The 14,710-nt window shown below is 41.9% G+C and overlaps 1 protein-coding gene across 1 annotated transcript; it reads right to left on the bottom strand.

Annotated features, from left to right (window-relative positions):
• Positions 1-3,332: 3,332 nt before the first annotated feature.
• ddx28 (DEAD (Asp-Glu-Ala-Asp) box polypeptide 28) lies at positions 3,333-5,812 on the bottom strand. The gene has a single exon (XM_046840969.1). It carries the CDS (start codon positions 5,511-5,513, stop codon positions 3,813-3,815), a length of 1,701 nt encoding a protein of 566 aa, XP_046696925.1. The 5' UTR covers positions 5,514-5,812; the 3' UTR covers positions 3,333-3,812.
• Between the last annotated feature and the right edge of the window lie 8,898 nt (positions 5,813-14,710).

Below are 14,710 nucleotides of genomic sequence, written 5' to 3'. Positions count from 1 at the left end.
TGACAGAGCACAGTTTCAGCATTTCCGATGTAAACTACGGTTTGAATTACAAAGGTTGAAAATGCACAATTACAGCACAGTAAAATTCTTTTCTTCACATAGCCCAGCTTTTTTGGAAGCTGGGGTCAGAGCACAGAGTTTGCCACGATATAGAGCTCCAGGGGCCTAGAGTGGCAGCTTGAACCCTTGACCTTCCGATAAGCAACCCAGCACCCTTACCACTGAGCTACCACTCCCCTCTCTCCCACTCCCACTCTCCCACAATTTGCAGAAATTGTAATTCTGTGTTTTGTCTTTATACGCTCACCAACTGTAGGTTCACGAGATTTTAACTATTTTTATAGAAAGAATAGTTCTTGGGTTGATTTACAGTTTTTCTCATTTGCTTAGAAGCGTTACTCAAATCATACTTAATATTTGCAAACCAGGAAGTGCATTCTCAAAACAATTTGTACAAACAGCACAAAACATTGGATTTCTTGCAAAAGCCTGTACTTTTCTCAAAATCCATAGTTCATTTCTTAAAAGTAAGTATTTGTGTCAATGAACATGTCATTCCCATCAGACTGAAAGTTTTCTTTTGTTATTGTTCACAAACAAAATCATCTGAATGTTTAATAATGTTGTCAATATGATGGCGCACAGTTTTAGGATTTACTTGATATAAACTATGGTTTGGATTACAATGATTGAAAATGTACAAAATCTGACTGCTGTTGCTTTGATCAAATTGTGAATGTTCTGGTACATTCATTTAATCGATTGTGTACAATTTGTCTGCTGTTTCCTACATTATCAGTTGTTTGTCATATCGATCAAAATATTTTATACTAATTTCACCATAATAGTCTTAACCCCCAAAACATCTCAGCATCAGTTCATTGAATCTGTCATCTAAAATCTCTATTAAACCTTTTTTTTTTGTAAATGTAATTGAATTGATGAATGGTGCAGATGAATCTTGAATGTCACTAATGAAGGCAAGCAAACAGCATCAAATTAACCAATAATTAACTAGTTCTCTAAAATAGGTCAAAGTTGAATCTTGTGAACCTTCATTTGGTGACAGAGCAAAACACAAATTTACAATTCTGACAATGGATGAACAACCAAGAAACAAACAGACGCTATTACAGTACAGTAAAATTGGGAATCCTGTCTGGTCTTTTGCAATCAATATAAATTAAATAAATAAATTTGTGCTGCTAAAATGTATAGATGACATACAGAAGAAATTTTAATTTTGTGCAATTTTAATCTGTGTAATTCAAACCGTAGTTTATATCAAGAGATACTAAAACTGTGCGCCATCATACTAACAACATGACTAAACATTTTGATGATTTTATTTGTGAACAATGACAAAGGGACTTTTCATTCTGATGGGAATGACATGTTCATTGACACAAATACTTACTTTTGAGAGATGAAAAAAGAATTTTGAGAAAAGTACAGGCTTTTGCAAGAAAACAAATGTGTTGTGCTGTTTGTACAAATAGTTTTAAGAATGCACTTCCTGATTTGCAAATATTAAGAATAATTTGAGAAATGCTCCAAAAGCAACTGAGAAAAACTGTCAATTAAAAAACAAAACAGAGATGCTTATATCTGTCATCTTCTTATGTCTCTAGTTGCCATGTGATCCAACACAGAACTTGCATTTATTTATTTTTTTCAACTAATTTACGTATATGAACACTACAAGGTAATTACGTAGCTAATGTATAAAGAGTATTTTCGTGTATAATTTGTCTTTGCCAGAATACATGGCATTAAAGCATGGAAAATCTGTGTAATATGTATACGATCATATCATACACAGAAGTATGTAGTCACTGAACCACAAGTGCTATTTCATTGTTACAAATGTCCTTATTTCTGACCTAACTGATGAACTTTTTACATTTAATTTAATCACACTATATTGACTATAATTAATAATTTTATAATAATTATATATATATATACACAGTATATGATATTTAAGCATTCAAAGAATGAGACAAACTTGTAAAAGGCAAGAAGACTAGTGGGCTTAAATAAAGCAGATCCCTTCACCAAAAGGCTTTTTTTAGCCTGCACCTCAGCCTCCGTCTGGGTATTTCCTGCTTTGATGTGGAACGGATACGAAACAGACCTGGAAGCAACGAGACAGAAACCTGACAGCAAGCAGAGAACTCTTTGCGTCCCTAAAAATGTGGAATGATTAAATGGCAGTTTAATAATTAGTAAAATGTAAGCACAATGGCTGCTTAACTTCATCGTTACTCCACAGCTGAAGGCAAATAAGATTTGTTTAGAAGCCATGACTGAGCACGATACTGGCTTGGAACGAAGTACATCAGAGTTTATGTCTGTTTATTTTGCTTGTGAGTGAGGTTTCCAAAAAGCTCCATCGTCATGCACCGTCACTTTAAATATAGGCCTATTCCATGGCAACCCTGCTGTTATTCTGTGATAATAAACAGTGGGTGGCAGACTGTGCACTCATCCTTCATCCCTCTTTCGTCACTACATTCATTATTTCAAACAGAACTGCTTATATAGTAGAGTCGCAGTAAACGTCACACTCTGCTCTCTAAAAACATTAAGAATTAACGTGAATAAAAGCTGGACACGCTACTGGGCTGGAATCCAGAAATCCAGATTTTCTACATTTATATATTTTTAATAAAAGGTTTTATTTAAACCTAATTGAAAAAAGTGGGAGAAAATTATAAATATTCATATGCAGGTTCACTGCAGCCTCAAAGGTGGGAAATCATCACTTAATACAAATTGTCCTAGAATTAATAAAGCAGAATTTTATAAAATAATAATAACGGCTCTCTGCTGATCACATGTACATTACAACACAGTAATATTCTTCCTTCGCATACCTTAGAGATTTTAGGAAATTAGGGTCAGAGTCAAAAGTGCTGGAGCACAGAGGGTTAAGGGCCTTGCTCAAGGGCCCAAGAGTGGCAACTTGGCAATAGAGGAAATCTTGTTTGTGTAAAAGGTTCTGTGTTGCCCAAATATTTTCTTGCATTCTTGAAATGAGAGCTTCACTATTTCAGAGATGCCCTGCTGTACATTTGTCAGCATTAGTCATGTATCAAAGCCTTTTATCCAAAAAAAAAAAGAAAAGAAAAAATAATGCAGCAAATGATGACTAATACAAATTCATATTTTAAAATTCCAAGCAACCAAAATTGCTTTGCTGAGAAGAATTTCTACAACTTCATGGAAAAATCAATACAAGGTAGGAAAATGGTCCTTGTAACCTGCTGTAACCTTGTAACACTATAAATAACCTCAATGTCTTCAGATGTAAATGAGCAACACCACACTGTTCTATCACAATCATTTCACTTTTTTTATTCAACTTGTGTAAAAAAATTAAATAAAAAATTTAAAAAAATCTGTAATTCTTATTCATCTAAATATTACAAAGCACATTTGCTAAATATAATTATGTGCAAACGTTTGTACACCCTTTACATTACAGGCAGAAGAATTACATTTCTAGCCACAAAACATTTGCTGCATTTGAGATGTTTCATTATGTACGATTAACATTTGAAATAAATGAGCATAAATGAGAGTAGTATACTGTGATTTGGAGACTGCATTAGAAAGATCTTTTCCATCTGCCTGTTACAAAACAGATCAGTGCCTTTTTTTTCAACATCTTGAAATACATTTTTATGCATTCACTTTACAAGAGGTATATTATTCTCATAACCCAGCAGAATTATAGTGGTGCATCTGCACTCCAATATATTACACATTTTACCTATCAAATGCAGTAGAAATTAGTTATTTTGAGATCATTTGCTTTCCTGGGGTAATGTTTTGACTGGATTCCGAATCTCTGTCTCCATTCCTGGTAAACACATTCGTCTCCTGGCTGCTGTCTCGATGCTCTGCACCAACTCCACATCCCAGGGATGAGTGATGAAACTCAGAACATGTCCACCACCTGGGGAACCTGCCCTGCCTACACGGCCTGCTCGGTGGATGTAGTCTGTATGGGACTCTGGGAAGTCATAATTAATGACCAACCCCACTCTATGCGTGTCGAGTCCTCTGGAAGCGATATCGGTACAAACCAAAACATCTACATGGCCTTTCTGGAAGCTCTGAAAGATTCCTTCCCTCATCGAGGCAGGCATTTCTCCCTGAAGACGTACATGACGAAAGCCCATCTCTTCCAGTGTGTAACCAAGCCAGTTAACAGTGGCAGCCGAATTGCAGAACACCAAAACACCTTTCCGTTCAGGCTCCGCCTCCTTCAAGGCTTGATGAAGCTCCAGAACCTTCTCAGTGCCTCTTACTTTTATGAAGGTCTGCTTGACATGTGGCATTAAATAATGTAACATCCGGCTCTTAACCGTCAGCAGGTTCCCCAGGTCAGTCATTTTACCCAGTAGCTCGCCAACCCCTCCAGGGAAAGTAGCACCCACAACCACCAGCTGTGCTTTTCGAGGATGTCCAGTTATCTCTGAGGGGTTTGCAGCGATCTGGGTTTGCCGAAGGATCTTCTCGAGCATGTCTACAAAGCTGGGGTCAAACATTGTATCCGCCTCGTCTATTACCATAAACCGCAGTGCACTCAAATCCAAAAAGCGTCTCCAGAGCGCCTTGAGCAAAGCGCCAGGTGTAGCAACCAGAACGTGAGGCTGACCATAGCTAAAAGCTGCTTTGATGCTCCCGACTCCTCTTCCTCCACCTACGACTTTAACCTTGAACCCGAATGGTTGGCTCATAGTCCTGGCCACTGAGGTCACCTGCTCAGCTAGCTCTCTCGAAGGCACGAGAACCACCGCTTGTGTCTTTTGTTCTGACCCGTACTCCATCTGAGGCATCTCCGCATGCAATTTTTGGATAATGGGCAGAAGATAGGCGAGCGTTTTCCCGCTGCCTGTCTCAGCAGCACACAGGATGTTGTGACCCCGGAGCAGTTTGGGTATGGTCTGCAACTGCACAATCGTAGGATGAACGATATTGTGAATCTGCAGTATCTCAACCAGCTGTGGGGAAAGACGGAGATGACTGAAGGTTCTTCTGTGTTCACTTCCATCCTGTTTATTCTCCTCTTTCAACTCAGGGAGGAACGGAGGAGCACTCTGGGTGCTGTTGATGATAAAGTAGTCCCCGAATGATTTGTTATTATTCCATCCCTTTGACGTGAGAACTGGCTCTTCAAACTTGCCCAGGGTGTAACTGACAGACTGATTCAGCGTGGGGTTTTTGCTCTTTATCAGAAGCCTACCAGCTTTTACAGTGGCCACCTGAGCAAGGGTTTTGCGTTTCACCTGCTTCACGCTGTCCAAGCGGTTCTGCAGGCGCCTCGGGACGCGGATTATCACCGGCTCAGACGTCGCCGACGATGTCCTGCATCCACCAATACTACAGAATAAATCCTGCACACAAACCGCACCACGGCCAAAACCGGAAATGAAAGTATTTTGGCTGAACAGCTGCCTGGAAGCGAGCAAGCCAAAGCACGTGGACTTCACGCTGTGCATTCTGACAGGTCGTTCACACTAAATCGGCTAGCTAAGGAAGATTTAACGTGACATTTCAGAACAAGCTAACACTCAATTGCACTTGATCTCTAATACGAGGCGAGTTCTCACCGGTAAACAGCCATATTTATTCACCGCTCACCATCCACTCATCCACCAAACAGTATTCACATGAATCGGTAGAAAAAAATCCAAATCCACACCTAGTGCCCTTCATTCTGCCCAAAAGTGCCATCACGTCGTAACCTATGAAGTGCACTTATATAGGGAGGAAGGAGACAGTTAGGATTTAACCGAGTTAACCACGAGTGCCGTCGCTGTTTAATGACGTAATACGTCCCTACAGGCGGTCAGGGCATGGCGCGTATAAAAGACGCAGTTGACAGTTGAAAGGTGAATTATTATTATTATTATTATTATTATTATAATAAATTAACACATATATCCTGAAATAAATAATTTAATGTCTTAAGCTTATATCTTTATTAATATATAAATATGATGTCTTATTGAACACAAAATAATAATTATATTTTGTAATTATTTATTGATTACAGTTTTGTCTCATTTGCTTTGGAGCATTTATTTCATTGATATCAGAATAAGAAGTCCATTTGTCATTGTTTACAAACAAGATCGTCAAAATGTTTAGTCATGTTGTCAGTACGACGGTGCACAGTTTCAGCATTTCCTGATGTAAACCACGGTTTGGATTACAATAATTGAAAATGCACAAGGCTGAATTTTTCTGTATGGTATACAATACATAATATGTATATGAATTCAGCAGCACAAATTTATTCATTTGATTAAATATTTGATTCATATTGATTGCATGAGACCAGACAGGATTAAAATTTTTCTGTACTGTACTGTACTAGTGTTCATTCATTTCTTGGTTGTTCATCCATTTTCAGAAATTGTAATTCTGTGTTTTGCTCTGTCTGTATAAGCTCGCCAGTTGAAGGTTCACCAGATTCACCTTTGACCTATTTTAGAGAACAACTTGATTATTGGTTGATCTGATGCTTTTCACTCGCCTTCATTAGTGACATTCAAGACTCATCTGCCCAATTAATTAATTCAAGAAACATTTACCAAAGAAAAGGTTTAATAGAAATTTTACGTGACAGATTCTGACAACAGGTTTAACCATTTTGCATCCAATGACATACAATAAACAGATGCAGAGATGTTTTGGGGGTTTAAACTATTCAGGTGAAATTAGTATAATATATTTTGATCAAACGACATAATCACCTGATAATGTAGGAAACAGCAGACCGTTGTACACAATCAATAAAATAAATGTACCAAAAGCATTCACAATTTGAACAAAGCAACAAGAAATGCTTTTATGATGTGCACAAGTGACTAAATAATGTGAAGATTGAACAAGTAATTTAATTTTTGATCTGAGAAACACTAAAGCAACTGAGAAAACGATATACAAATACAGTATAATGATACTTGTTCATTAGGTAATGGTTTAAGAGTACAGTCAGTCCAAACCCTCTGTTGGAAAGGTAATATAGTAAGATTATCATTGAAAGTTTTTGTGCTAATTTAGGTAGTTCTGTAAAAGGTAGATCTTTATAGTTTCCTAGGGGGAAGTTCCTTGTACCACATAGGTGATAGAACAGAGAAGATTGTTGATGCATGCCTTCTTTAACTCTGAGAAATGGCAGGATGAGTTTAGCAGTAGAAGAGTATAAGTGGGAATACTGTACAGTGCATTGCAGAACATTTGAATGTGGGTCACATATGTGAACGCAGGTCATAACTGCATTTATTTCACTTATTCATCAGTTCAACATAGGAAGTTGTGAATTTTTGGGAGAAAACAGAAAAACCCAGAGAAGCACTGGTCACAGACTCTAAACCAGGCTCGCAATTAAACCTGAGACTGTGAGGTGACTGTAGCTAACCCCCAGCCAGACAATGGTGAAGCGTGCTGATGTTTCAAAAAGCCTTTATTTTGTGTTCAGCCGTCAGCCTTTCCTTGGGAAACACAAAATCTACCTTTCCTTGATGAGAAACCTTTTCTTAGTGAAACACCGTAAGAGCTACAGAACAGATAAATAACAAATAATACAATCAGTTTTACAACTATAACAATACAATACAATGTTCCTTATACCTTTCATCCCATTGTAATTTTCTTTTAAGGTGAAGGAGGTGCGTAATAGCTGAGCCTTTGTTGTCAGGCAGGCTGGGTCTGGTTTTATAGGGCAGAGGCATTTCATAATGTCCAGACACATTTTTCCTTATTCCTTTCTCCAGTATGTTAAGAAATGTGATGTCGTCTTGTGACACAATTTTGCTCTCGTCATTGCCATCTTTGAAGTCAGACTCTAGAACGCGAATGACGTCAGTAGGAGTTAACGTAGGTAGCTCTTTAACTGTAATTCTGTGACACAGATGATGTGTGCTCAACGCATTCTGGGTTTGTAGTGAGCGCCCTACAATACTCCATCCTAAATCAGTCCTTACAGCATAGGGTTCCCAGTCGTCTCCTAAAAGGACCTTTCTTGGTGCCATAGCTCTTGAGCAGTTGTAGCCGATCAAAAGACCTACTACACAGTCCTTCAGTGGTTGTATTTCATCCACTATTTCTGCCAGATGACTCCATTTTTTAGCCGTCTCACAAGTGGGAATGTGAGAGCGGTTGACAGGTATGCAGTCCTTTGTATAGGTGACCGGAAGATCGACTTGAACTGCAGAACTATATCCTCTAACACGAAGCCCAGAGACACCTTCGCTTGTGATCACCGTATCTCTGCCGCTCATAGTCGTCAACTTCAGTTTCACTGGATACTTGTCAGCATTAAGACCATCACTCACTTCTTGGTCAATGAACGTAGTATCGCTTTGAGTGTCGAGCAGTGCATAGACGAGTTTCTCAGTGATTGGATCATTTTTAGATGAAACCCAGACTGGTATCACCATAGATGTGTTTGATGAGCCTTCACCTGCTACACTGAGTGACATTGCAGCAGCGCGTTGATTTGTTTCTGGTTCTGATGTAGTCCTTTCTCTTTTATAGTTGTCATCATGCAGGGCTGTAGGATGCTTTCCTTTACAGTGGTCACAGAAAAGACAATGACGGCAGTCTCTCACACTGTGGCCGGGTTTCAGGCATCCATAACAGAGTTTCTTCTGTTCTTCTTTTCTCCTTTATATATTTGCGTCGCTCAACTAATACCATCTCAGTGAACTTGTAGCATACGTGTAGTTGGTGTCTATTATCTTGACAAAAGATACATGAAACCTTAACTTTCCCCTGTTCTGACTTGTGTTTTTCATTTTTAGTGACTATTTGAGTGGTAAACACACTAGCTTTGGTTTTCTTCACATCTCTGAGGTTTCTCTTCTCAGTGATAGAATCTGACAAATGAAGGGCATGAAAGGACGTAATGGGATTACAAGCAATCTCGGCTTCATCTGACATGAATCTAGCAAACTCTTTGAAACTTGGGAATTCTTGATTTTCATTTAGGCTTTGCGTGACTTGTCGGTTCCAGCGTAAAGCTGCCCAGTCAGGCAATTTGTGAACGAGCTTCCGATTTTGTTCCCAGTCGTTTAATATGTCAAGACCCTTGACATGAGGCATGGCATCTTGACAAGCATTCAGAAAATCTGAGAAGCGTCTCAGTCCTTCAGCATCCTTCGATGGAATTCTCGGCCAGTTGGTGAGCTTCTCTCTAAACGCTCTCTGAATGGCGAATGGCTGGCCAAAGCGACTATTTAGTTTTTCGGCTGGCGTGATTGCCCTTTGGTCTATGAGTGAAGTGAATGCTGCCTTCCGTTCAATGAATTGTATGGGATCGCCATTGAAGACAAATGGCTCAGGAACAGGAAGCCTATTTAAGGCTGTGTTGTCTTGAAAGAGCTGAGTGAGAGAGGGAATGTCTGTATGACGAGGCGTTGCAACTTGAGAGAGGGGCACTGTAGTTACAGGTGTATCCTTTGCTTCCATGTTCCTTTCCTTCTTGAGATAAATAGCATCCTTGTGATCCGTCTCCCTTTCGTAGATCTTCAACTTGGCTTGAGCGGCCCTTATCTCTTTTGCTGCCTGTAATCGCTCCAACTTACGCATTTGTGCCTCTAGAGCCTTGCGTTGTTGTTCCTCTAGCTCTCTTATAAATTCCTTTTGCTTTTCTTCTTCTTCCAGCAGCAACTGATAATTTGCTTCCTTTACTGCTAGTTCAGCTGCTGCGCCCACGCGTTTTACTATCATGGATGAAGTTATGGAGTAGTGATTGGACTGGCTGTGACTTGTCCAAGAAGCTGCGGATCCATGGACAGACTTTGCATAGTCGTGGCGGAGCAGTTCGTGAAGGCGGTGTCTTTCCTGCGGCTCATCAAACCCGCTTTCCTCATTTATAGCTCTGCTGTATGCAATGTTGATGATTTCTGTGGTCACAGCTTCACACGTATCAACTCTTCTTCTTATGTCGGTGGAGGGTGAAGTGAGATTTCGATTTTCATAATAAATGTTCATCACGTCTTCTTTACTTTTCTTAAGCTCGGCAATGAGAGGCCAGAGCTGACTCTCTGACATATAAGTCTTTAGCTGATCTCTTGCCTTCCTTGCGTGGAGCTTCCACTGTTCGTACATGGCAAACAGCCTTTTCTCTTTTCTCTTGGCCTCTTCATATTGGTGCGTGAGCATCTTCTCTGTAGGATGGCGTGTGCGTTCAGAGCGTCTTGGACCTTGTAAATCTTCATGCTGGTAACCAGCCATCTGCTCCTCCACCTCTATCTCATTTCCTGACTGTGACATTATCACTTTAAATTTTTAACTCTAATGGCGGAAGAAGACCCCCTTAACAGATATGGAAAAGCTCTGAATATGAACTGTATAAACATAAAATATCAGAACATCAATTTAAGCAGCTGAAACATATGCATGTACATATAGACACTAGAATTATTGTAAATGTCAGTGTAAATACTACAATAAACAAGTTATCAACAATAATAAATCCAAATGAGGGAAATGTGAATGTTAAATCCTCAATAAACACTGTTAACTAAGTGGATGAATGCAAAATAAAAAAAAAAAAAAAATCTATGTCCTTAATTAGACAAAGTCCATGTGGATGCCTGCAGGCATGGGCGCAAATATAATCACAGTTTATCTTGTTGCTCTTGTTGCTGAGCCGGTGAGTATTGAATGTTCAGTTCGAGAAGCCGTTCATCCGTTGCTCGTCGTATTGTCGTACTATAGTAGATTAATACTCACGACCTTGCATCAATGTTCGTAAGTGTGGCTGTACTTAACCATTGCACCGAATCTGTGAGACTGCTGTCCGAAGTATAGGTCAGGCGCGAGGAAGCAGCTTGATGAGTCCACGCTGATGCCTTGTGACGGTGATGTAGCAGAAGCTGTAACTGGCGCTTTGAAGACCCTTCGTGGCCTTTTGTAGACAACAGTTATTGGAATCGATGCAGGTCAAGTTCTTAATGTAGCTAACCCCCAGCCAGACAATGGTGAAGCGTACTGATGTTTCAAAAAGCCTTTATTTTGTGTTCAGCCGTCAGCCTTTCCTTGGGAAACACAAAATCTACCTTTCCTTGATGAAAACCTTTTCTAAGTGAAACACCATAAGAGCTACAGAACAGATAGATAACAAATAATACAATCAGCTCTTACAAACATGAACATGAATAGCCATTTAAAAGAAACCCTTTTGTGATGTCACACGATGATGTCACAGATGTGACAGTGATAACAACACATTAAAACACTTCTTCACAGTTAAATAGATTAACCCACATATTAATGCATATACACATTAAACAATCAAGCATAGTACCTTGTTCCTGTTACAGCTAGGTGCTTAATTATCCCTTACTTTCCTTAAGAACCTTGTACGATTTCAGAGCGTTTTAGCGACATGACTTTCCTTTTCCATGTGTGCTTCACACTAACTAGTAGGGCGGAGTTAAAGGACTATACCATATGGGGCGGAGTTAAAGGACTATACCGTATGGGGCGGAAGAGACCAAACAAAATGGAGCTCAAAAGGATTAACTTATTTACTCTTTTCTTAGAGTTAGTTACACTCCCACCAATCATGAGTGAATAATGGGACGTATTAAGCACGAATGATTTCAACTGAAAATTACTCTCCCGGAACCCGTATAAGGACAAAGACAACCTATGCCAAAGTTGGAAACTTAGCAACGACTATGTACTATTATGCACTATAGAGGGAAGGAGCAGATTTAATTAGACTCCAGCAACAGAACAAGCTTCTGGATTGGGCGCTCAACTTCTGACAATTCGTGAAGACGCTCCCCTTTCTTGCCAAGCTTACGGTCTCCAAGCTGGAGTTTAACTCTCCGTACAAGTCCATCTTTGTCAGTAGTGACTTTTGAAACTCTACCCAATCTCCACTCATTCCTCTGCAAATCCTCTCCTTTCAGGATTACAATATCTCCAACTTGTAAATTCCTTCTTGGAGCATGCCAGCGCTGTCTAAGAGCTATGTTGGTGAGGTATTCCTTTCGCCATCGACTCCAAAACTGTTCTGCAAGGTATTGAACATGTCTCCACCTTTTCTTGCCATACATATCTTCCTTGGCAAGCTGAATAGCATCTTCAGTGTTTTCGACACTTGCGAGCCCATCGTCCCTCATAACAAATCTCGAGCCTTGAGGGTAGATGTCATGATTCACCTTAGCTAGATTTAAGTGGAGAACTCCACTTAAGTTGTTCAACATGTCGGGCCCAGAGAGGAGGTGATCATTCAAGCTTGTTTCTTTGTATCTGGCTGAGCAATCAAACACTACACAAAGTTTATCTGGCTTCTTCGTGTGACGCACACCATGGTAAAGGAAAGTCATGTCGCATAAATGCTCTGAAATCGTACAAGGTTCTTAAGGAAAGTAGCTGGAACGGGAACAAGCTCAGCTGGAACGGGAACAAGCTCTTACGGTGTTTCACTAAGAAAAGGTTTTCATCAAGGAAAGGTAGATTTTGTGTTTCCCAAGGAAAGGCTGATGGCTGAACACAAAATAAAGGCTTTTTGAAACATCAGTACGCTTCACCATTGTCTGGCTGGGGGTTAGCTACAGTGACAATGTTACGTTTTGCACTACCATGCCACTTATTTCACTAAGTAAATTTATAGATTAACATCAACAAATTGTCTGATGTTCAGCTGCTCATTTGTGTTACCTGGCAATATGTAAAGCGCTGACAAATGATGCAATTTATATTTGCAGTGACAGTATTTGCAATATTCACCCAAGAAACTCATCTGTTTTCTTTGCAGACACAGTAAAGAAGTTATTTTTTCATTTTAAAAGAAAGGCATTGTAGTATCCCAAATGTCCTATTAAATTAAATGAGTGTTTGTCTGAATATGTATAAAAAATGTTGTGTTGGTTACCAATGGGGTAAAGGAGACTCTAAAATGCATATATAAAATGTCTAATAGCTGCCTTGGTATGATAATACACAGATAACCTTGTGCTGTGCATTGCCTCTTGTAATTTTTCACAGGAGTATTTGTGTATGCATGCTTCACTCCAATCTCAATTATGTAATAGTCTGGCCGTTATACATCATAGCAAGCAACAGGAGAAATGACTTTTATTCAGTCCAAAGATAATATTATTGTCACGCGAGGAAACTGGAGGCGAAAGCCGAAGTGAAAGCAAACGAAAGTTTATTTGAAACACAAGGCAAATCCAGATACACTCGCTGAAAAAAGGGTATAATATCCGGTGGGGCGCAGAAGCAGCGCGGTCCACGGTGCATGGGAACAAACACCGGGCAGTCGGTGTATGAATCCCGGTGCGCTCGGGGAAGAAGCACGGTGCTGAACAGTCCAACGGAAAGCGTGTGACGGGCAGCAAAACCATGAAACAATAACTGACAGAGTGTGTGTGTAGGTGAGGGGTTTATATGGGTTAGGTGATGAATGAAATAAACGAGGTTCAGGTGTGTGTCCTTAGTATGCTGGGGATGAGCTACGAGTGGGCGCGGCCTGCACAGGAGAAGGAACAGGTAGCTCCCTGACACCACCCCCTCCCCCAGGGGCGGCACCGGACGCCCGGACTCTGCGGCGAGGGCGACCCCTAGCCCGGGGCGCCGGGCGGCGCGGGTGAGCCGCGTGGAACTCCGCCAGCAACGCTGGGTCCAGCACGTCCCGTCGGGCCACCCAAGACCGCTCCTCCGGGCCGTAGCCCTCCCAATCCACGAGGTACTCGAGGTGACCCCTGCGCCGCCTGGAATCCAAGACTTCCCGCACAGCATACACGTCCGGCTGCGCCACGACCTCCGGCTGGACGGACGTCGCGGGGTCACCTGGAGGACGAGAGGAAGGCGAGACACACGGTTTTAGCAGGGACACATGGAAGGTGGGATGAATGCGGTACCCGGGTGGCAGCTCCAGCCGGTAGGATACGTCTCCGATCTGCCTGGAAACCCTGAAGGGCCCGATGTACCGGGGGCTCAGCTTACGGCACGGCAGCTTCAGCCTCAGGTCCCGTGTCGACAACCATACCAGATCCCGGGCGGAAGCGAGGAGCCTCAGGCGCCTGGCGTCAGCGTGCGGCGGTATTGCGAAGGGCCCGGCGCAACTGGGTGTGCGCCGACTCCCAGACCGGTTACTCTCCGGAACCAGGCGTCCACCGAGGGTACGCCGCTGGGCTCGTCCGACCACGGGAACAGGGGTGGCTGGAACCCCAGCACGCACTGGAAAGGGGTGAGACCTGTGGAATCCTGCCGGAGCGAGTTCTGGGCGTATTCGGCCCAGGGCAGGAAAGCGAGCCCAGTCCTCCTGGTCCTGGCTGCAGTAAGTCCTCAGGTACCTGCTCAGCTCCTGGATCTTCCGCTCCGCCTGGCCGTTCGACTGCGGGTGGTAACCAGGCGTTAGGTTCACGAAACCCCAGGAGCTGGAAGAAGGCCTTCCACACCCGAGACGTGAACTGGGGCCCACGATCTGAGACTATCTCCTCCGGGAGACCAAAATTCCTGAATACGTGGGTGAACAGGGCCTCGGCTGTTTCGAGGGCGGTGGGCAGGCCCTTGAGGGGAACAAAACGGCAGGCTTTGGAGAAGCGGTCCACCGCTACCAGGACGCACGTGTGTCCCCCTGACCGTGGCAGGTCGGTCACGAAGTCGATCCCCAGGTGGGACCAGGGGCGCTGCGGGACGGGGAGTGGCACCAGCTTGCCTA

Source organism: Silurus meridionalis, chromosome 26 (assembly GCF_014805685.1).
Source record: "Silurus meridionalis isolate SWU-2019-XX chromosome 26, ASM1480568v1, whole genome shotgun sequence".
In the NCBI taxonomy this organism is placed as follows: Eukaryota; Metazoa; Chordata; class Actinopteri; order Siluriformes; family Siluridae; genus Silurus; species Silurus meridionalis.
The sequence above is the reverse complement of the archived record's forward strand: the minus strand, read 5'-3'. Positions and strand labels throughout refer to the sequence as shown.